This window comes from Raphanus sativus, chromosome 1 (assembly GCF_000801105.2).
Source record: "Raphanus sativus cultivar WK10039 chromosome 1, ASM80110v3, whole genome shotgun sequence".
NCBI lineage: Eukaryota > Viridiplantae > Streptophyta > Magnoliopsida > Brassicales > Brassicaceae > Raphanus > Raphanus sativus.
In genome coordinates, this window is record NC_079511.1 from 14,919,029 (window position 1) to 14,941,892 (window position 22,864).

General features: G+C 32.7%; 3 protein-coding genes, 1 long non-coding RNA gene and 1 pseudogene across 7 annotated transcripts; 3 read left to right on the plus strand and 2 right to left on the minus strand.

Moving 5' to 3' along the window:
• Positions 1–2,010: 2,010 nt before the first annotated feature.
• Positions 2,011–6,219, plus strand: LOC130495155 (ubinuclein-2-like). 4 transcript variants are annotated; one of them, XM_056986359.1, is made up of 14 exons: positions 2,011–2,386; positions 2,797–2,883; positions 2,964–3,056; positions 3,141–3,217; positions 3,383–3,521; positions 3,612–3,977; positions 4,103–4,184; positions 4,276–4,391; positions 4,478–4,564; positions 4,655–4,780; positions 5,053–5,178; positions 5,295–5,342; positions 5,476–5,586; positions 5,667–6,219. In XM_056986359.1, the coding sequence occupies exons 1-14, from the start codon at positions 2,153–2,155 to the stop codon at positions 6,021–6,023; spliced, it is 2,049 nt and encodes a 682-aa protein (XP_056842339.1). In that variant the 5' UTR covers positions 2,011–2,152; the 3' UTR covers positions 6,024–6,219. The 4 variants fall into 4 exon arrangements, with proteins under 4 accessions (XP_056842339.1, XP_056842340.1, XP_056842344.1 ...); XM_056986360.1 differs by having other exon boundaries at positions 4,481–4,564; XM_056986364.1 differs by having other exon boundaries at positions 2,012–2,386; positions 4,481–4,564; positions 5,685–6,219.
• Positions 6,220–6,613: 394 nt separating this feature from the next.
• Positions 6,614–8,381, minus strand: LOC130497061 (uncharacterized). Its single transcript, XM_056989926.1, has 6 exons — positions 8,291–8,381; positions 7,913–8,085; positions 7,495–7,824; positions 7,112–7,414; positions 6,860–7,015; positions 6,614–6,777 (listed from the first exon to the last, which is right to left on the minus strand). Exons 1-6 carry the CDS (start codon positions 8,379–8,381, stop codon positions 6,646–6,648), a joined length of 1,185 nt encoding a protein of 394 aa, XP_056845906.1. The 3' UTR covers positions 6,614–6,645.
• Positions 8,380–9,502, plus strand: LOC130497062 (VAN3-binding protein-like; annotated as a pseudogene).
• Positions 9,503–11,255: 1,753 nt separating this feature from the next.
• Positions 11,256–12,074, plus strand: LOC130503744 (uncharacterized). The gene is made up of 3 exons (XR_008940977.1): positions 11,256–11,310; positions 11,427–11,491; positions 11,700–12,074. It is a non-coding gene; the product is annotated as an uncharacterized LOC130503744 (long non-coding RNA).
• Positions 12,075–13,390: 1,316 nt separating this feature from the next.
• LOC108836259 (1-aminocyclopropane-1-carboxylate oxidase 5) lies at positions 13,391–15,256 on the minus strand. The gene is made up of 4 exons (XM_018609438.2): positions 15,048–15,256; positions 14,732–14,964; positions 14,276–14,641; positions 13,391–13,830 (listed from the first exon to the last, which is right to left on the minus strand). The coding sequence occupies exons 1-4, from the start codon at positions 15,147–15,149 to the stop codon at positions 13,593–13,595; spliced, it is 939 nt and encodes a 312-aa protein (XP_018464940.1). The 5' UTR covers positions 15,150–15,256; the 3' UTR covers positions 13,391–13,592.
• Between the last annotated feature and the right edge of the window lie 7,608 nt (positions 15,257–22,864).

The window sequence follows — 22,864 nt, forward strand, 5'->3', positions numbered from 1 at the left end:
GTGCTTTGGCTTCCGCTTATTTGAGTAAAATATGTATATGTTTTACACCACTGAGTATTCAAAGATACTGTGTATGATACCTATTTGAAACTCTGTTTATTTTTGATATATGTAGAGACATAGCTCAAATAAATCTTGGGACTGGTAAAGAAATATATGATCGTCTGGATAAGTAGTTTGCTTGATTATTAAACTGTATCATAGCATACAAAGCAGTTTCTATGCTACATCCAATAAATCTACAACCCACACATAATACAAATGTTAAGACCATACAACCAGCCCTGAAAATATATAAACACAATACATGTTTTACGTGCACTAATACAAACACATAGAGAAACTATCATTATATAACAGACAACATTCTGAGACTGTAAGTTTTAAATAGATTAAAAAACAATTTTGAACTCATTCGAGATTAAAACTATGAACCACCATCAAGTGGATCAAGATAACAATTTTAAACTCATTAGAAAATAAAACATACAACCCGGCGCGTAGTGCGGAATACCACTAGTAAATATATAAACATATATACGTTTTTCTCTTCATCAACTACCTAATCTAATATTCTCTCTCCAAAAATAGAATATTCTATATATTTTTCTAAATTTTTGCTTAAGTTTTGCTAAAGTTTTTCTATTCTTTTTTATAAGATGTTTACCATTGATATGTCTTTTGAACAAGTGAAATATGCATCGTCTATGCTTTGATGCAATTGAGAGGCAGTTTCATGCAACATATAAACTTTACAAGTGGAAAAATATCCGTACATGCGGTCGAACTCTAGTTAAGACTGTTACTTTAAAACCTTATAGAGCCTTGTTTAATGCCCCTAAAGTGGGGATGTCAATGTGAGACTTCCCCTAGACTTGGGAAGCTCATTGAGATTTGAAGGCCATATCTTCCACAACATCAAAAAGGGAAGAGGAGTCATCTAGTCTGACGCTGCTCTGTATCAAGATAGGAACACAAAGTAGATCATCGATTCCTTCTTGTCTGTTAACATGACTTTCAAAGATCATTTCTTTTCGGAGTTCACTAAATCTATGGTGAAGATGGGATCTATAGGAGTGAAGGTTGGTGTCGAGGGAGAGATCCGACACCAATGTAACACCACAAAGTAAAATTTCTATTTAAATAAAATCTGTTCTCTATGTATTGTATGTGTTTGATCTAAATCTATTAATCATTAAAATGATATGTTATGGTTCAATCGTTTTTTTTTCCTTAAACATCTTTCTGTTTAATGTAATAAAGACATGCAAGTTAGTTTGTTTGCATCTTTTGATCAGGAGAGAAACCAAACAGACATATATCCTGGCTTAATGATACTACTAAAGACAACAACTTATGTTGGAACTCTGTTTTTTTTTTATTGAACAAAAGAGGCTGATTTTTTTTCTCTTTTACGGTGGATTTTCCGGCTAAACTGGTGGTTTTGATGTCCATATTAATAGCTCGTTGGAAAGCTTGCAACAAGTACTACAATCTAGGATATTAAAATGTCATAAAAGATTTAAATTCAATGAGATATGATGCTAGGAAGTTAGTGACGTGGTGTTAAGAAAATACTGAAATTTTGAGCAAGTGCCAAAATAAACGAACAACCAACATTTGAAGCTTCTTTTATATGTTCACACAATTAAGATTGTTTGAAATCAGACAGGAGAAAGTTGTCGTGTTTTTGGTCATGCTCAAAGATCCTCGTACATAAACAATTTTAGTTTTTTTTTTTCGAATTTTCAGTTTTGGAAAAATGTCACCAAAGTCAACGGAGCTATATTTCTCGGTTCGGTTTCGAATTTTATTATTATCCAAATTGAACCAACATTGGTTTATAATTCAGTTTATCCGGTAAATATGGTATAAAACCAAAAAATATGATGTATAAATTTCGGTTTACTTCAGTTTATTTGGTCAAAATGTCTGAAACTGGTTGGTTTTTTTTTTGCTTGCCGGATGAACCGGAAATTCGAAAATTTTGTCATTTCGGTTCCTAAACCAAATGCTCAGGTCTACTCGACGAGAGTGCCAATCGGGGCCCTAATCCGTCGAGTCACAACATCAAACCTCGATCCTGGTTCTTCTCCGATCTATCTGGGGGTCTCTCTTACCTCTGACCCGACCCGACACAATCAATCACTCCATGGGGGAACACAAGGCGACGACCACCACCGACGACGGCGAATCGTCGAGGACCTCGCCAAAGTTATTAGCTGCCGCTGATCGGAAATTACTCAAGGTTGAACTCCGGCGAGGCGAGACGACGTACGTCTCGTGGAAGAAGCTCATGAAGGAGGCTACCAAGAGCTATGCTTCTTCGGTGCCCGACACGGTTCCTCTTGCTAACCCTAATCTCGAGTCTCACCTCAATGCACCCGTGAGTTCTCAATTCTGGTCCTGTTCCTGTTGCCTTGTCCTTCTCCTGGGTGCTCAATTCTGGTTTTTTTTGGGAACTTTCTGGTTTTAAGACAGAACCCTACTCAATGATTTATAACTGTTTGTCGGATTTTAACTCTTTTTTTTTCCTTGTCGGATGAACTGATTGGTCGGAAAGATTTCTGTAAAGTCTTGGTGAAGTGAATTGTGCTGTCATTGCTCATTGGCATTGGGTTTGAGTCTCTAGGGATTCAATAAGCAAATTGTTGAATCTAAGAAAAACCTACAACTTGACAGTGATTTGTTGTCTAGGGAGATGTTCTTTAAAGCTGTTTTTCTTTCTTTCTAATGCATATGATTTGGATCATATCTGTTTCTTATGCTTTATTGATATATATATATCCAATGCAGGGACCACCAGCAGAAGGTGAAATGGTCGACCAACCTCATTCTAATCGTTTCAACGCCGTTATTGAGAAGATCGAAAGGCTCTACATGGTATCTTTCCCTATTTCTCTCTCACCATTTTTGTTTATTGTTTAGCAGTACTTAGTTAGATGAATATTTTGATTTTCTAGGGGAGAGATAGTAGTGATGGGGAAGAACTAGATGGTGCTCCGGACGACGACGAGTATGATACTGAAGACTCATTCATTGATGACGTTGAATTGGTTTGCATAGATATCCTTCTTATGTTTCTTTTTCTTATGTGATCAAAGTGTATCATTCTTCTTCTTTTTTTTTGGGCATTGTAGGATGAGTATTTTGAAGTTGATGATGCCAAAATCAAACATGATGGATTTTTCGTCAACAAAGGAAAGTTAGAACAGATGTAAGTTTCTTGTCCTCTTAATTAATTAGTTTGACAAATACCATTTCATATCAGTGTGGGCTCTGATTATAGATAGGATTCATGCTTTCCCAGTTTCTCTATACATATGCTATCATCTTCCATTTACCAGTTTCTCTAAAATTGTGAAACTTTTTGCAACAACAGTGAACCGTCAACAACAACTACAACAACTTCAAACCAGAAACCAAAGAAAAGGCAAAGGAAAGAGTCAGCAAAACCTTGCGGCGATGTTGTTGATGTATCCAGAAAACAAGGCAAGATAGCTAAGACGGATGTGGGAAAGGTAGTAAGTAGTACCATTGCTGCTTACAAATAACTTCTTTTTTTTTTGAATCCAGTCAAGAAGATTGATAACACGAATGTGAAATCCCAGGATCAATCAGCTGCTTCTGGGCCCTCTCTGAAGAAAAAGTCCACCGATTCAAAGACAGTGCAGGATTCGGTTTCTCTTTTGAAACAGCAAAGTGGCAATGACTCATTCTCGTTGGAAAATGTGAAGCATGGTGATAAAGGGAATCAGCTGAGAAACGCTCTAGGTCCAAGTCCGAAGTCGTCGAAGGCAGCTGAATCTTCTTCTGGCGGTCTTCATCTGAAGTACAGCAACAAAGTTGCTCATCAGCAATCTAATTCACCACTGCCAGGGAAATCTCGGCCAGATGTTTTGGCTAAATCAACACTAGTCCGCCAGAAGGAAAACACTGACAATGCAATAGTAAGCAGACAATCTACTCAAACAACAGTAAGTACTTTCCAGCTATCTTACCTGTTTAAGACTTCTTAGTTTAGCTGGTCTGGAAAATGAAGGAAGCATGTACTCTAGGTTGATCTTCCCCTCTGCTAATACTCGCTTCCTTGCATATACAGAGAAAAAGCGGTTCTAACGCCAGGCCTAAAACCTCAACACTTGAGAAAGCCTTCAGGGAATTGGAGAAGGTGGTCGCTGAATGTGAGTTTTAACTTTTCAAGCACTTACTTGACTACTTGCATGACAATTTAAATACCGTTTTAGCAAACTATAATGTACAATTTTACTGCAGCAAGGCCTCCTGCTGCCACTGAGAATCAAGATGCTGATACCTCTTCATCTCAAGCAGTGAAGAGGAGATTGCCAGGAGACGTAAAATCGAAGCTTGCTAAAGTTGCTAGGATTGCGGTAATCAAACTCTTATGTATGTTTCTTTTTTTTAATTCTCTTAAAAATCTTCCAGATGTATTGAGATTTTATTTTATTTATTGAAGCAGGCGAGCCAAGGGAATGTATCAGGAGAGTTAATCAATCGTCTCATGAGCATTGTTGGTCATCTAATACAAGTTAGATCCCTGAAGGTAATCAATCACCTCTATCTCTTGTTTACCGGAGACTTGTTATCTGAATGGAGTTGTGATTCTTACTGAGGCATAAGATTATTGTTACAGAGGAACTTGAAAATCATGATTGATTCTGGAGACTCTGCAAATCGAGAAAAAGATAACAAATTTCAACGTATCAAGAATGAAGTTATTGAGATGTTGAAAGCACAGGTTACATTGATGGAAGCCCAGGTTCTCTCTCTTCTCCTCTACTAGTTTCACTGGTTTGATTTTCAATTTGGTTTTCTTATCCGGTGCTTTTACATAGTTTCTTTTGTTCTTTGTCCCTGTTGTTGGATTTAGACATCCATTGTCCATGAATGCTTCTCTCTGATAATGGCTAAGCACTATATTTCCTCTGTTTTTTGGGTTTCTGTTATAGGTTCTATCTATTCTTTGTAGTGTTCATCCTCTTTTTTGAAGCACAAATGGTATCATGAATATTCTTTGCACTGAATTCACAGGCAACCAATCAAGAAGCTGGAACATCAGACGATTTTCAGGATGCTGGTCCACCTGCGAAGAAGAAGTTCGTCATGGATGCAGCGATGGAGGAGAAATTATGTGATCTATATGACATCTTCGTTGATGTAATTAAGATTTTCCATTTTTGGCAACCTTACATGACACTGTTCAATTTGTTAGATCCAGACTTGAGAAGTATTAACACAGTTTCTGCTCTGTTTTTTTTTTTTGGCAATAATAGGGATTGGATGAAGATTCAGGTCCACATATCAGAAAGCTTTATGCAAATGTAAGTTACTTATCTTTTTGGCACTCTGGGTCTATTTGCTCTCTAAGTTCATTCGAAGTCACTAGACTAGACTCTAGTATTGGTTATCAGATCTTCCTAACTGAGTTTCTTTTGTGATTTATTCATGCTCCAGTTAGCTGAACTCTGGCCAAACAGGTTAATGGACAATCATGGGATCAAGCGTGCCATTTGCCGAGCAAAGGAGAGACGGAGAGCATTGTTTGAAAATCATGGCAAGGAGATGGTATTTAACGGATCTCTTGAACATTTTTAAGACTGTTTCCATGATCTTGCAAACCTTTCTGGAGTGTGATCATTTATCAGCTCTTTTCTTATTGCAAGGGTCAAGGGAAGATAACGAAGAGGAAACAGACACTACCAAAACCAGAGGGTACTACTTATCCTGAGAAGGCTTCGAGTGCTGGAGATAAAACAACAGGTGTTGTTGTACCAAGCGCAACCACCACGTCCTTAGTCACCACTCAACCTACAGTGGACAAGTCAAAGCAGCAACATGAGAAACTAAAGGGATCCTCGAGCTCTTCAGCAGAAGCAAAGGCAGCCAGAAGAAAGACAGAAAAGAGTGTTGAAGAATCTCATCAGCTGTCCAGAGAGAAAGATATTGTTCTGGCTCTTAAGCAGCAGACACAGGCTCCCCCGGACCTGAACCTGCCAAGTTAAAGCACTCCGGCTTAGTTTCTGTAGTCGAAGCCTGGCTCTAGCCTTGCCTTTGTTTGTAACTTTAACGTATCTTCTAATTTTGCGTCTAGTCATAATTTTTCTAGTGTATTTTCTTTGAAGAAAGAGAGGAAGTCCTCTCCCCTGTGTACAAATTATAAAGATTTATTTTTAAGAAGAAGCTCAGTTTTCTTTGCTACTGAGCAAGTATGGTTAGAAATGGATGTTTATGAAATAATAAAATTCTTATGACTACCTTAGGGCATGGACTATTATATCTTAAGCTGGAGATCTGACCTTAATCCAAACGAAAAGAGTTGAAATTTAATTTACACCGTTATAAAGCGATATTTGAACAGGATTCATGAGCTATGTACTTTTGGATTTAGGTTTAACCTGAACCGAAAAATCTGAATTAGGATCTATAAATATCCTAAATTATATATATTTCAATTTTTATGTATGTTTATCTTAAAATCATTCAAGATTATAATGCTTACTTCATAGGAACGTAAAAAATATGATTTTGTGATTCCACATGATATGGAATGCAATTAAATATGGTCTTTTATAATGCAACTAAAAGTTTCTTGATTAAATGGTACACCAATAGCTTGAAATTTTTCTATATGCTCTCCGATCGAAGAGATTCCAGTTCATCCTTCTTTGCAATCTTAGTTAGCAAGTCCATTAATGCTTCCATCATCTTCTTCTGAGATGTCATAGCGTCCAAGATCTCCTTCTGAGAATTAATAAGCTGTCAAAGAAAACATGTTACATTACTCACTAATATTGTGTATGCAAAAAGACTTATTATAAATAAAATCAACAACTCATACCTGTTTCAGAATTGGAAGAACTGATGGTTCACTGTAAGCTTGCTCCTTGTGTTCATTATTAACTTCATTTTCATCTTGAATTGGAAGTTCAACTTCAAGTGATTCAGCTTCCTCCTTCTGCTCAGGAAGTTGATTTTCTCCAGCTTGCTCTTGCTCCTGCTCAATATTAATCTGAAAACATTTCACATAACTTACTAATTAATATTGTGTATATAGAAAAAACTTATTATAAAGTGAATAAACAAGTCTTACCTGTTTCAGAATTGGAAGAACTGATGATTCACTGTAAACTTGCTCGTTGTGCTCAGTATTAACTTCATCTTCATCTTGAATTGGATCTTCAACTTCAAGTGATTCAGCTTTCTCATTCTGCTCAGTAACTTGATCTTCTCCAGCTTGCTCCTGCTTCTCAGGAACTCGAACTTCTCCAGCTTGCTCATTCTCCTCAGGAACTTGATCTTCTCTAGCTTGCTGCTCCTTCTCCTCAGGAACTTGGTCTTCCCTAGCTTGCTCATGAACTTGGTTTTCTCCAGCTTGCTCCTGCTCAATATTATTCTGAAATTTTGTGTATAGGTTTTGGAAGTTTAATTATTTATGCAATAAATACAATTGTTTTATGTTTTTTTTGTACTAGCCTTGTGGTCAACGTTGAGCTGCTGCTGCTTCTGGCTCTGGAGTTTCTCTGCTCTTCTTTGTGCAGCACGCACCAATGAAAGTTGCTTGTAAGCTTTACATCCCTTTTTACCAGTAAAATAGAAGTCATACATCTTCTGGGTTGTTCTGAGTGGCTGACCAAATCTCGCGGACAAAGTCTCATGCATCTCATCGAATGAGTAACAAGCTTCAACACATTTCGACGTGGCACGAACAATAGGTTTCATGTCATCACCTTTCTTATTGTACATCTCTTCAAGTGAAACCAGAGTCTTCTGAATGAAGACTTGAACTTCAGAGTTTAGTGAAGCCTGAAACAAAGCACATTTGTTATATCAGTGTTCTGACAAAACACAAAAAAAAAAAAAAAGAAGCAAAAACACGTTTTTTGAAACTAACCATTATATCGTCAACAGCTTCACAGATTTTGTCATAGTAAGTCTCTTGTAAACCTTTGATTCCAGCGAGGAGCTTCTTGTTGTTTGTGATGTTGTTTTCGATGAGAAGATTATTCCAGATGTCACCATTTCCCAGAGTTTTCACAGTATTAGGGTCTAGATAGTATTTGGTTACTTGAAACACACGTAATTGAAGAAACCACGTCAAACATTTGCAGAATTGAAGCAAGAAATTAAAGCTCATCATACATTATAATTACAGAACACAAAGAAATCAAACTGCAATAAACAAATCTAGCAAGAAAAAGAAAAAACAAAATCAAGCAACAGAGAAGACAAGTCAGCTCCTAGAGACAAAAGCTGAAAGGAATACACTTACATGTTTTAATTGGTACGTAATCTTCCTCATAAACAATAGGCTGCTTATGTTTCTGCTTAGGCTTCTGCTTAGGCTTCTGCTTCGGACCCATGGCAGAGAAAGATGTTCTTGAGCGACTAGAGGGAGAGAAGAACAAGATTGAAATTTTAGGGTTACCGGGGGGGAATCATGAATCTATAATATAAATGTGTGGGCTTCGTATTATAGATTGCGTTGGGCCTCCGTATTAAACACTGACCCATCAGCAGGCACAGTCAAGTTACGTCTTACGCCCGTCTTCGTCTCTGTCGTTTCTTCCTCCGGTGTCTCATCTGTTTTGGTCGATTTTAAGTCTATATGCACGTCCATGTCTCTTCACCCTCGATTTTAAGTCTATATAACAACAGGTTTTTTTTTTTTTTTTTTTGGTTACAGGGGTGATGTTGGTCTTAATATTACGTCATTATATTGACATATTATATTTAAATGATGTGAACAGTTATGGATATGGATGCAACAAGCAACGCAACCAGAACTGAGCTATGATGGCTTCTTCCGCAAGAAAATTGTGAAACTCTCTTTCTGTATTTCATTTGGTTGGATTTTAAAATAAGCATATTAATTTTCTAAACAGAAACAATATTGGGATTGTAGAAGCTTCCATGGAGGATTACACCATCGATAAAGAAATGTTGGGAAGAAATTAAGGCGAAACGAAAGGATTGTAGAAGCTTCCATGGAGGCGCTGAAGTCCTTGCTGCCATTTCTCTAGCCGTAGAAAGACTGGAAATGGTCGACCAACAACTAAAGAGACAGCCGTGGCTTCTGCGGCAGCTGTCGTTGCGTCGCAGTGTGCTCAGATGGCAGAGACAATGGGAGAAAATAGAGACCAGCTCAGCACAATGATTTGTTCCGCTATGACTGGGACAAGTGCCAGTGTGATACTCACTCTCACTGCCTCAGCTATAACTTGTAAGAAAGATTTATGTTTCTTTCTTTGTTTCTATAACTATGCTCTGTTTCTGATTCATTGGTACTTTGTTTCTATAAATAAAGCTTTGAGAGGTGGTGCGATGCTGAAAGCAAGAAGAAGTTAAGATCAATAGATTGAACGGCTCAGCGCCTGTAATACCTATTGAAGACTCCTCTGATTTGCTTCCTGAATTTGACAAGAAGACATCCCTCCTTGCTCAAGGAACAGATCTCTTCGTTGAGACACCAGATGGTATATAAATCCTCTGTTTTCCTTCTTTAAACTCCTCCATTTTTTACTTTTCTCACAAACTTGTCATCCTTACTTGGCTTCCGTGTCATTTGAAATAATTATTAATTTCATATGTTTTACCTACTTTGAACTTTGGTTTTGTCTTTAATTATCTGCAAACTATCTTCCATGGCTTTTTCTTCATGCAGGAGAGAACATATTCTGATGGTTACCACCGCCAACGTTAAACAATGCAACAACCTCAAACATGAAAAGAATCTCATGTCAGATTCAGAGAGGACTCCTCAATTATGGTGAACTGTTGCTCGCGACTTTAATAGTTTTACTATCAGTCTTTACTCTTTAGTTTGACTCAAAATATTTAGGCCAAAGATTAATGGACCGCATCATCAAACTGAATTCATAAGGTTTGTCCTCCTGAATCTTTATTGAGTTAATAGAGTCTAAAACTCAGACATTGTTTTAATATTGCCGGCTAATATATTGATCAACTTTGACGATGCTATTTACCTTTAATAGTTAACTAGATTTTGACCCGCGCTTCAAAAGCGCGGGTTTTCTGAATTATAAAAAGTTTGGATATGAATTACTATTTTGGAGTTATTATATTATTATGTTATAAAACTCTATTATATTGAATAAGGAAATTTGTTTAAAATTATATAATTTATGAATTAGTTTATTTGATATTTTGTATATTTTACTTTTATATAACTCTTTCTTAGAGATGAGAATTTTTTCCCATATCCGAAAAACGAACCGAAATTGACACACAAAATACATGTTTGGGTATGGGATCAGGGAAAAGTTTAAAATTATATAATTTATGAATTAGTTTATTTGAGATTTTGCATGTATATTTTTATGTAAGTCTCTCTTAGGCATGAGAATTTTTCACAGATCCAAAAGACAAACCGAAACTGACACGAAATACATGTTCGGATCTAGGATCAGGGAAAAGTACCTATTCCATTTCTTGGACCCGCGGATATCTTCTCGAGTACGGAGACCCAAAGTACCCAAAATGTTTTGTGTATATTATGTATATTTGGGTATTTCATATATGTTTTCAGTTTAGAAATATATTTTTATAAGTTTCGGGTTCGCTTTTTAGGTTTATTATCTCAAGTTTCGGGTAAATTTTTAATCTTTTTAAAAAAGTATTTAGGGTTTTCGAATAAAAATTTGGATTTTTTGGTTCATTGGGATAAAATTTTGGGGTTTTGGGTATTTCAATATTTTTGGATATTTGTTTGATTTTTGGATATATTTTGTGTTTCGGATTTTACAACTTTTCAGGTGCTTTGATTCTTTTTGGTCCGAAATACCTAAATATCGAGCCGGACCCATTACAGAAATTTGTCTAATGGTCCACAACCACAGTGTCATGACAACTTAAGGATATGAATTTGCATCTCGGCTAATTTCACCACCTCCAAATCTCTGCATTGGCAAATAACTGTGCGTACAAACACAAGTTTAAAAAATACAATTGACAACGTTAACACCAAACAATATTGAGTAACAACTGCATATTAATATAATGGGCCAAGGAGAATTTTTCTTTAAAAAAAATTAAACTATACTAAAGGAAGATATGGTGAGATTCTAGCCTATCCACGAAAATTTAGCCAATCAGAAATCTCTTTTTTAACACGTCATAACTGTCGGTCCAAAGAAAAGAAAAATTGGATCTTTGTTTGGGCTGTCCAGAGATAAACCACAGATTTAAAGATGGTCAGTCCAAACCCAATAATGTTTCGCCTAACAATTTCGTGTGACGCATGGAGCTCATCTTTCCGATCCAGACTTTTTTGTGAGTAAATTTCAGACAAATCTATAGATATTAATTTGTTTTCTTTTTTTTTGCGAAAGATCATTATCAAAGTCTTATTAAGTTTAATGATTTGTCCCTGCGATTCTTATTTTCAGATTAATGTAAGCTGGGTAGCTTTCTCGGATTTCTGGACTATCTGTCTAACGCAAAGCTTGGATATGTATTGCAGATTCCTTAAACCTGATGCTATCAAAAAACTTATAATTTTGTTTCTTAGTGTTTGTCTAATGATTGTGAAACAATTAGAAGCTCTTTACCCGTACTCTCCAGATGTTTGTTTAAACTAGGTCTATTTATATTATTGTGTCATCGTAAGCTTTTAAGCTCCAACCTTTTTTGATTGATTTTGTTTTTGTCTATCTTTTTAGTTGGTGTATAAGATGATGATGAGAATTTTATTCTTGAGCTTGAGGTTAGAGTGAAACATGGCTGCATTGACCTTGGTTTTTAAGATCAACCAGGACAGATATCAGTAGGAGAGACATCACACAAGAGGGTCATGAATCTGAAGTTGGCACTATAATATAGGATGCGACAAAGTGTGACAGCGCCACCTTGATCATGAGTCCCAAGGCCACTATTAAGTCACTCGAAGGACAGATGTGTTCTGTTACTGTCAGTGCCGGTCCGGACTTTCCAGACGCCTAAAGCAGATAAAAGTTTTGATGCCTTTAAATATAACTAAATTTTACTATATTTCAAACATATAGTTAAAATAGTACCAAATGTTACTACAATTTAAGTTATCTTAAAGAAATAAAATACAAATACGTCAAAACATTATTTTCAAATCATTGTTTTCTTTCCTATTTTTGGATCCATTTGGTTGATTTCTATTTTTACTTTTAATAACATTTTCTACAAATCCAAAAAAATATATGTATTTTATGGATAAAGCAAACATGTTATAAAATCACCTCTAATATTAACTTCACAAAAAATATTCTGTTCATAAAATATTAAAATCCTATAACAATTTAAAATGTTTTTGAATTTAAAAGTTTTAGAAGAAAATTATTAAAAATTACAAAATAAAAAAAAGGAAAAAATAGATGTATATGGGAAATGGAGTTATTCTGATGAGATGAATCACAATGATCAAAAAAATTTAGATATCAATTGTAACCTGATCTGAACCAAATTCGGAAGAAACTAAACCAAATCCAATCAAAGAATTAGTAAAATTCGGATGGAACTTATGAGTATAATATCAAAAATTCAAAATTCAAAATCAACCGAACTGAATCCTAATGGGACATCGAACATCCATGCTGCATCAAAAAGTCATGAATAATATGTAGACAGAGTTGCATAGTTTATGAAATGATGCAGAGATTCTTATGACTGTTGTTTATCTGATGATTTCACTTAGGTTTTGGCATTTTAATATGGATCTGAAAACTTAAACCGGAATCGATCTGAAAATATCCGATTTAAAATCGAACCAAAAATTTATAAATATCCTTTAGATCTAAATTTATTTTATCCGAAAAAACCGACCTGAATAAATCCAGACTCGAATAGAACCAACCTAAATAGTCCCGATCCGATAAGAACCAATTTTTGCCCGACTTAAAAACATGTATATCTAAAACTATGATTTTTGTGTTCTATTTTATATATATTATTTTATGATTTATTTAAAATATCTTTTGTTAACAATATTTGTTATTGTTTGTAACATTTTTGAGTAATATGAAGCTTTAAAAATGTAAAGTTTAGAAATTTAAAATGTCTTATTTTAATTATTAATAGTTAGTTTATATTATTTTGTAAAATTTAGATGTATAAGATAAATATTGACTAAATTTGAATGAATTGACTATATCATATCCTTTTCACATCTTGGATACCTGAATTCGATTCAGACCGATATAGATCTGAACCGGCTTGGATCCGAGAGGAACCAACACAAAGTTAAACCAAAAATTTACAAATACTTTATTGGATCTAAATGTTTAAGTTAGGAGGACATGAATCCGAAAGGAATAAGTCTAAATCTAACCCAAAAACCCGAACGTCCTGGCCTGATTTCACTATAAGTCTAACTAACAAAGGAGACAAGGAAAAGCGCACATACATTTATATTCAAAAACTGGATCACAAGTAACAACAAAGATTCAAAATTACAATAAAAAAAAGAGAAGAAAAAATGAAAACCAGAAAAGCAGATGCCAAATTATCAATTATTAAACTTGGCATTTATAACATGAGAAAATAATACAACATGAAGGTAAGCGAAAAACAGTGATAGTAACATTTTAGAGAGTCTTTACAGCTAGAAAACGAGGTTCTTTAGGCATGAACTTCTGGTTTGCATAGACATCCATATAATCTCCAAACACATACTTTGGATACTTCTTTTCACTTTTTTCCTCAGCCGATGTCTTCATCTCTGGTGGACCAATGGCTGCCTTGTACGACGGGTTGTAGAAGGAAGCTATGGACCTCCGGTTTCCGTTTTCCCTGGCCAACACCCTGTGCCATGCACTCTTGTACCTGCCAACCTCATTTTGGTTTAAAATCCTAAACCCAAAATCTCAAAATGTATTTTGCTAAACCATTTTTATTTTTGTTGATGGAAATCAAACTTGGAATGTTCAATAATGATCAAAATCCCAATAAAATCCAAACCGGCCTAGTTCAAACAAAATACAACCAGAAAAAAATATCTGATAAACCAAATTATATTTTAATTCTTAAAGTTAAAATTAAATATTTTTTAGTCAAAGTGTATAATTTGAATATTTGAAATCATGAATTTTATTTCTTTATACCATTTTCAGCATAGAGCGCATATATCAATAATCTATATTTATAATATAATAAACTTTTATGCAGATAGAAGAATATCAAAAATCTAATCGAATCTTGAATTATTTTTAAAGTTAAAATAATATTATTTAATATGATAAAAAGTGAACTTTAAGCCTTAAGATGTTACCTTCCGTTGCTAAGAACTTCAATCTGATCACCAGTGTTGATAACAATAGCATTAGGCAACGGCTGAACATCGATCCACTCTCCATCTTTCAACACTTGAAGACCATCGTACTCATCGTCTTGGAACAACAAAACGACACCTCCTGCATCAGTATGAGCTCGAAGGCCATTGACAAGCTCTGGATGAGGACAAGGTGGGTAATGGCTGACTTTGGTTCCAAAAAAAGCCGTCTCTTCTCCATCTTCCATCCCTTCGTTAAAAGCTTTCTTTATGTAACCTTTAGGCAAACCCAAGTTCTCATCCATCATTTCCATCATCTTGCTCGCTAGCTTCCTCACTTCTCCTCTGTATTCTACCATCGTCTCTCTGTTTTTTTTATATTGAGAAAATAAATGAAAAAAGTTTTGATTTTTTGAAAATGGGTTTTGAGTGAGAAGAGAGAGGTTGTGTGTTTACTTGAAGTTAGAAGTGTTGCATGACCATTCGTTTTGGTTATGGCCTAAGAGAGTGAAGTTATCTTCCCAGTCAACGTTCTCGAGTTTCTCCGTGGAGTTTTTCTGAAGCAATTCGTTTAGCAGCTTCACGGGTGTTGAGGTCTTGAATGCTTCTTCTCTCTCTGTTTTGTAGCACTCTGAGCTTAGCGTCTTCACCTTGTCAAGAAGCTCCAAGGGAATCCCATGGTTCACCAGCTACACAGAGACAGAGTGATAATAAGCTTATCAAAAAACAGAGAGAAACAGAGAGACAAAGTTCTAATTTTTAAGGTTCGAACCTGAAAGAATCCCCACTCTTCGCAAGCTCTAGCGATTTCAGAGAGTGTCTTCTCCCTTTCATCACCATTGATCTTGGAGAAATCAATCACAGGAACCGCCATTTCAGATCCGTAAAGAGAGCGAGATGTGTATTAAGGCAAAAGGCTCTGTTTTTGGCAAGTCAGAGACAGGACTCTGTTTTTGTTAAGTAGATTTAGTTGTGAGGATTATGTAAAGCTTAGGACTTTATTTATACTACTCCCAGACTTTCCCATTTCGTTTTTATTTTATTTTAATTTTCCCTAAGAAAATTAGATTAAAATGTCAACCGTTCATTTTTTACGCAGTGTTGTAGTATTTGCTTTGTTTCATTATTTTTAAGCTTAAAGATACAGTTGAATCTTATATTCATATTAAAAAGGTATAAAGGTTATAATAATCACCAAAATCAATGTGTTTGGGTGATTTGGTTAGCCCGAAGCAGTTTCAGTTTAGTCATCTTCTTGACTTTGAAATTCTGATGTTGAACATTGCTATGGCAATGGAAAAAAATATATTTGAATTCCTTTTACAAGACTAGTTTATTGTTCAAAGAAAAAAAAACCTCCAATCATTTTGAACAATTTCTCCCGTTTAGTTGTTATGGGGCACACCTTTGTACTCATAATTTATGTTTTTATACGTGAATACTGATTCTATAAAATGAAAACTGAAAACAGATTTAGTATTAGCATAAAACACTAGCCAGAAGGAGCTATTTCTCCATCAGAACTATCACATAACATCAATTATCTCTCAAACTATGACAATATTTTATATCTATGAATTTAAAATTTATAATCTATATCTCTAAAGTTTAAAACTCCAAACCCCTCTTCCCCAAAAATTAAAGTTCAAAACTTTAAAACTATATTGGTTTAAATATGGTTTAACATTTTAACATTTATAATTAAATTATAAATATTATAAGTCAGATCTAAAACAAAACAAATATCCGTTAAAAACAGCTCTCTCCAAAAGATATTAAGTTGGCTTTAAATTTGATATATAGAGTTTTATAGTTTGGTTACAAAATATTAAACTGTTTTTAAACCAGTGAAATTAAGGTTTATGGTTTTGGAGTTTCAAACTTTAATTTTTCGGAAAGTTTGGAGTTTTGAACTTATAACTTATAAGGATACAAATTTCAAATTTTAAAATCAAAATATATAAAATGCGGTTATAGTTTGGAAGAAATATGATTATACGTTAATTTTCGTAGGAAAATATCTCCTAAAAATATTGTAAACACATCATAATTTGTATATCATTTTTTCTTAGAAAATATATATTAAAATATTTAAAGCAAGACAGTTAATATATCTGTTCAATATATTGCAACCAAATTTAAATTTAAATTATTTAATAGAAAATTGTTCAATTTTTAATGTTAGTTAATTATGTTATAAAATATGAAAATATTATACAAAAGATTATACAACTGATAATTTTATCTAATTTATAGAGATTCTATGAATAGACTATATTAAACTGCTTTATGAAAATTTATGTTTAGCATTTCTGTTTACACCATGCTAAAAAGATTATATATGTAGTAGTAATACATGACTAGAAAAAAATATTTTAAACTAGATGACATTTTTAATTTCTGACGCAAAATATATTAATATTTTCTACTATATTATCATTTATATTATGTATCGTATTTTGTTATTGGTTGATTTGTGATGTAAATAATTAATCATGTTTTTTTTAAATGTAAGAAAATACATGTTTTCTTAATCTATATGCATAACTTTAAAAGTGTTATCTTATAAAAACAATTTATTTTCTTTGAAATTTAAAATTCAAACATCAGTATATAACATTAATTGACCTTTAATAAATCCGATTAACTAACGAGACTTCCACGTATTGCTCGGTTTTGTGAATCAAAATTATGTTAAGTTTATCCCTATACTTCTCCACTTTAGATTACGATTGAGATCATTCATACATGATTAGTTAGCATAAGAAGAAAGAGACATAGATATGGGTGTGTGTAACTGAATGCCTGTTTAATATCTTATGAGTTAGGAACGTGGAAAGTAATGATAGGTTTTGAGAATTATATCCGAAATAATTAATAGACACTTGTTTTGTGGCATATGTGGACAAAAGTAACACATGTGGGGATTTAATTCACATACAGATATCAATGGTAGAGGAAAGAGCATATACATTTTATTTTTGTAAAGCTACCAAATATAATATTCGAAGATGATTTATATATTTGTCGTCATTGTAGAATATAATTAACAAAAATATGTAGAAAATTAGAGGTCATGTTATTAGTTGAGATAATTGTCTTTACAGCACAGCCAACTTTCATGTACCTGTACACATGAGCAGGTGATGCCTCTTTTTGTCTTCGTCCCAAATCTCCATGCCTTTGTCTGAATACGAGCACAGTAACAAATTATATAGTATATTCTATTTTTCAATATATTTTTTGGATGTTTTTTAATCTTTTTTTCCCTCTATCAACTATATTAAAATAGAGTCCTAATTTTATCTATCATAAAAAAATCTATGTTAGACCACTAACTAAAATTTAACAGTATATCCTAAATTTATGCATGTATGATATAATATTTTCCTAATAAAAGGCAATATAGATCCAAACAATAACATTTCTGGTAAAAATCTAATCAATTTTTATCATGCAATTATTTTTTATATTTTACCATATTTAATCTAGGCCTGTATGTATTTTTGGGTAATAATTTTGAAATTTATTATAGCCCAGTTCTTTTAAAAGTTATCATATTAAAATTTTATATAACAAAAAGATAATAATTTATTTGTTGTATCATTATACATTTCATTTTATAGTAAATACAACAGAAAACTAAGATATAATACATTAAATAAAAAATATTTTCAAATATAATATTAACTAATTTTATTTAGTACAAATTTTTTTTTAGAATACAACTAAAAAATTAGGAATAATTCATATAAAAATAATGTTTATAAAAACTATTAATAGAATACTGCATTTTAAATAAATAAATAAAAATATGTGGTGCATATATGATTAGTACATTTTTATCCAAAATAAATTTCCGATATATATTATTTTCGAAATAATATTTGGTTACATAAATCATAATTTATTTTCTATTTTAAATATTATTTTAAAAACTAATACTTATCCGCACGAACGTGCGGGTTCAATTCTAGTCTACTATATTAATTTAGGGTCCTAAAATTTATCTACCATTTAGAAGTTATCATTTAAATTTGGACCTTCTCTAAAATAGTACGTGTTTGGCTACTTAAATCTGTTTGGTTCCTTGAATATATCAACATGACTAACAACTTAATTTAAACCAACATAAATACACATTATAAATGTTTTAACTAATGGGCTTTGGAAAATTATTAAAATCGTGTTGCTTTGCAAATAAAAGGCCATATGATTATGTAAACCAATTTACCTTAGGTCTTATAAATATTGGGTTTTAACCAACTAACATTGTATTTGAAACTTAAAAATAAAAGACTATATAATATGTCCACAAACAATATTATAATTAAAATACATTATTTTTTGTGGAATTAAAGTTTATTTGATTTTTTCGTTTTCTCAGTAACAATTAAAAAGCATTGTCTAAATATTTTACCTATAAATTTTGAATCTCACACATATTAACGTTTATATACACTATAAACTCTTTGAATTAATACTCTATAAATTAATATACACTATTTTTTTATAAATATTATATTTTTATAGTCCCAACATTGAATTTTTTGTTCAATTATTATATCGATAAATTAATAACCTCTATAATTTTTTTTATAGTTTTGGTGTAATCCCAACATTATTAATTTATAGAGGTTTCACTGTACAAGTTTTAATTTTAAAAATGTGTATATTTTATAACCAAAACAATATTATTCGAAAACTATATATATAAAAAACTATTGTTTTTTATAATATGTATATTCTAATTTCGGTAACAATTAGAAAATGTATGTTTAAATAATTTCCGTCCTTGAAAAGGGCGGGTCAGTATCTAGTTGTTATTAAAATACAGGACAAAGCCCAAACAAGGTCCAGCCTATCCCGAAACAAAAGGCCAAACCGGCCCAGTTACAAACAAACGAAAAGCCCAACATAAGGGCATCTGAAACGGGCCTAACAACCCATGCCCGAGCCATACGACGCGTCCAAACGCCACGCGTCCACATATCATCTCCCACGCGTCCACGTGCTAACCATCACCGATCACACGAACCACGCGTCAGCCATCCACACCATCAGCAACCAAAGGCCGAGATCTTCGCCGGAGAAAAACGAAACGACAAAAGTTTTGCCGGAGCACGCCGTCGACAGATCACCGCACCCACCTTATCACCAATACTTTCACCAGAATCTCATCCAGGAATCACCACATCACGTCACTCACTAGACTCACGCTTCCAGCAGATTCAATCGTCTTCAATCGTCATCTTAAACAACGAGAATCGAAGTCAAGAGAGGAGAGTCGATTGCAAAGGGGAAGAACAGAAACGTCAGTCACCGAAACCGGGATAACCCCGGCGCAAAACCACCGTCAACACCGAGAAGGCATGACACGGAATCAGAAGCCGGCGTAGCGGCGCTAACCCAGAGGCAAAAGCCAGCCTTTCGTCGTCGGAGGTGAAGACGAGAACGTTGGAAACAGCAACCGGTCAGATAAACCTCAACCGGAGAACAAAACCCAGAAACTCTCTCACCCTCAACTGATCTTCCCTCTCTGAAAGATTTAAGTTTGGTAAGAGATGCAGAAGAATCGAGAGAGAAAATCTTTCTCTAGGAGAGGAGAGAGAACTTATTTTTTTGGATGTTTTTTAATCTATTAAAAACTGAGATCAATATTACCAAATATGATCAAATCATATAATCTACGAAACTTTCATGTTCTGGTCAAGTCGGTACAAAGTAGGTCATGTCAGAAAGGTTAAAGTGGTTGAATGTTAAAGCAAAGATAAAACTTAACTATCTTTATGTTTATTTGTTAATAATGTATTGACTGACGTACTTCCGGAGTTGTACATTTCTGGCAAATATCTAATTTGTAAGAAAAAAGCAAACATTTAATTTGTTTATTTATTATATATAAGGTTAACATTATAAACTATTGAAAACCAATTCATAGTTGTTAAGTGGCTGATGGCTTATCGTGTGGGTTGAAGAAACATGGTTCAAATTATCCTACAATTAGTAAATGTAAATATTTGAATAAGAAAAAAATTATATTATTTTTCAATTCAAAGAATTAAAAAAATATGAGATTGTCGATGAAATTTTAATGTGAAAACTACTCAAATATATATTATTTTAATGTCAAATATCTACTCAAATTTGAACGTCAACTGACTTAATGATTTTCCTTAGACTAAACGTTGAAGTATGTTTCTAACACAAAATTTTTAATTATGGTAATGCATTTCCCATCTGTCGGTGCATGTGTATGTATAATGTTTTTCTTAGCTACTCAGCTGCTATATGCATAATAAGACGTAAATTTCATAGTTTGTGACAGAGTTAGAATTAGATCTTAATTATTTAATTTTGCTAGTAGTTGTGATAGTGGTTTGTCATATGGATCTCTGTTGTATGTTTGTTAGTATTATTGACATTATTGATACATTTCTATTTCATAATTTATAGATCGTTGATACTTATAATTATTTGTTTTTGCTAGTAGTTATGATACTGGTTTGTCATATCTCTATTGTACGTTTGTTCGTATTATTGACATTGTTGATAGCTGATACATTTTCACCTCATAATTATTTGATTTTTCTTGTAGTTATGATAGTGATTTGTTTGATGGATATCTGTTATATGTTTGCTAGTATATATTATTGACACTATTAATACATTTCCTTTCTTTATTATAAATTAATTAGTATATGATTAATTCAAGAAGACTGTTTGCTCCCACTATTTCACATGCAGACAGTCAGTGCACCACTATAACCCCTAATATAGTGATTAACTATATAGAGTAAACTTTTATAATTTAGTAATGTTGAAACTTTGGAAATTTATAGTTCAGATTTACTATTTATATTGTATTAATTTATAAATATTTATTGTATATGTATATACAAAGCAACCAAAGCAAGCATATACTAATTTATCCCAAGAACCTTTTTCCCAACTTAATTTATAGTACTTCTGTTTTCTTTTCACATGGGACTACACTTGGAAGAGTGTTTGTATTAATAAATTGTTAGTTAATAATCGTTACTTTATTTTTAAAATATAAGGAGTAAATGGTTTATCATCCAAATGCATTCCCCCGAGCCACTGTTTTAGTAAGATCAACGAGTAATAATACTGACAACAGTATAACTACTAATCTATTTTCAAAAAGATTAACGTTTAATATATATAAGCAGAAAAATTAAGATAGGGGAGAAATATTGGATTAATTACTCTTGAAGGGAAACTGAGTGAATCACATGGTGCTGTGATCTCTGTCTCTTTTATAGTTTTAACTTTTATGTTGCAGCATGCAATCGAATCTAGGGACTAGAAACTCCACTCAAGTATAACATCTTTGATCGGTATCAGCTAAATAAGTAGTGTCCTCTTATTTATCGAAAATCGAGATGCATGTTAGAGCATCTTTATCCATTAGTATCTCAACAAAACTATCTCATAAATAAAATATTATAAATTTTAGATCATCAAAATAAAATGAACAATTAAATTTAACACATGAGATCATACCAAAATATCTCTCATCTTTTTGTTGGTTCATCGGATAAAAGCCTTATCTTTCACTCACCAGCTTTTACAAATTTATACATATATAATGTGTAGATACTGTCCTAAAACCTCCAATGGGTAGTTTTTATATCCCCCTAAAAGAAATTATCCGCAGAGATAAGAAAAGTATAAACATTCTAAAAATATCATCTAATCAGTTAGTTTTTATCATTATAATGTCCGTTTATGATGCTCTTACTTTTACATAACCATTTTTGTTATAAAGGATATAAGGGTATTCTACATATTATTAATACACCGTAGAAACTCTACGAATTAACATTCGATGAATTAATAAACATTATAAATTAATAAAAAAATTTGGTTCCAAATTGGGTCAAAATATATGGAAATATAATACAAATCGATAAAAATAATAAGATACTAATTTTTTAAAAGAAATCCTATATATGGTCCTATTAAATTCATAAATTAGTTTTATACTCAAAATGAAGATACATCTATTTTTTTTTAACATTTCAATATATTTTGATGATATATAGTAAATTTATATCGAAACCACATTTAAATTCTACGAAACACAAAAATATACACCAAATAACATATTAAAACACTATGAAAGTCAAATTTGCAAAATTTAATTAATGTATATACGGTAAAATCATTTTTTATTTTATAAATAAAATTAAAAAATGAAATTTTGTAAATTAATAACTCTATAAATTATAAAAATATCATAATTCCACATTATTAATTTATAGAGTTTTTTACTGTAAATTAGATTCAAATGGTAATATAGGAAATAACTGTGATACAATATGTCTTAATATCAAAGTATATGTCTGCACCAGTTTTTTTAGTGTAAGTTTTAAAATTTCATAATAAGAAAATAAAATGTTTCACATAAAATATGTCATGATTATAAGATAACTCTAATAATCAGCTCAATTAACGCGTGAAATAAATAAAAACGAATCTGCCTTAATTTTCAAAAGTTCCCATGCGCCATTATCGAGGAGTTGTCAACCTTCATCTCCCTAGATGCTGATGGGCTTATGGCCG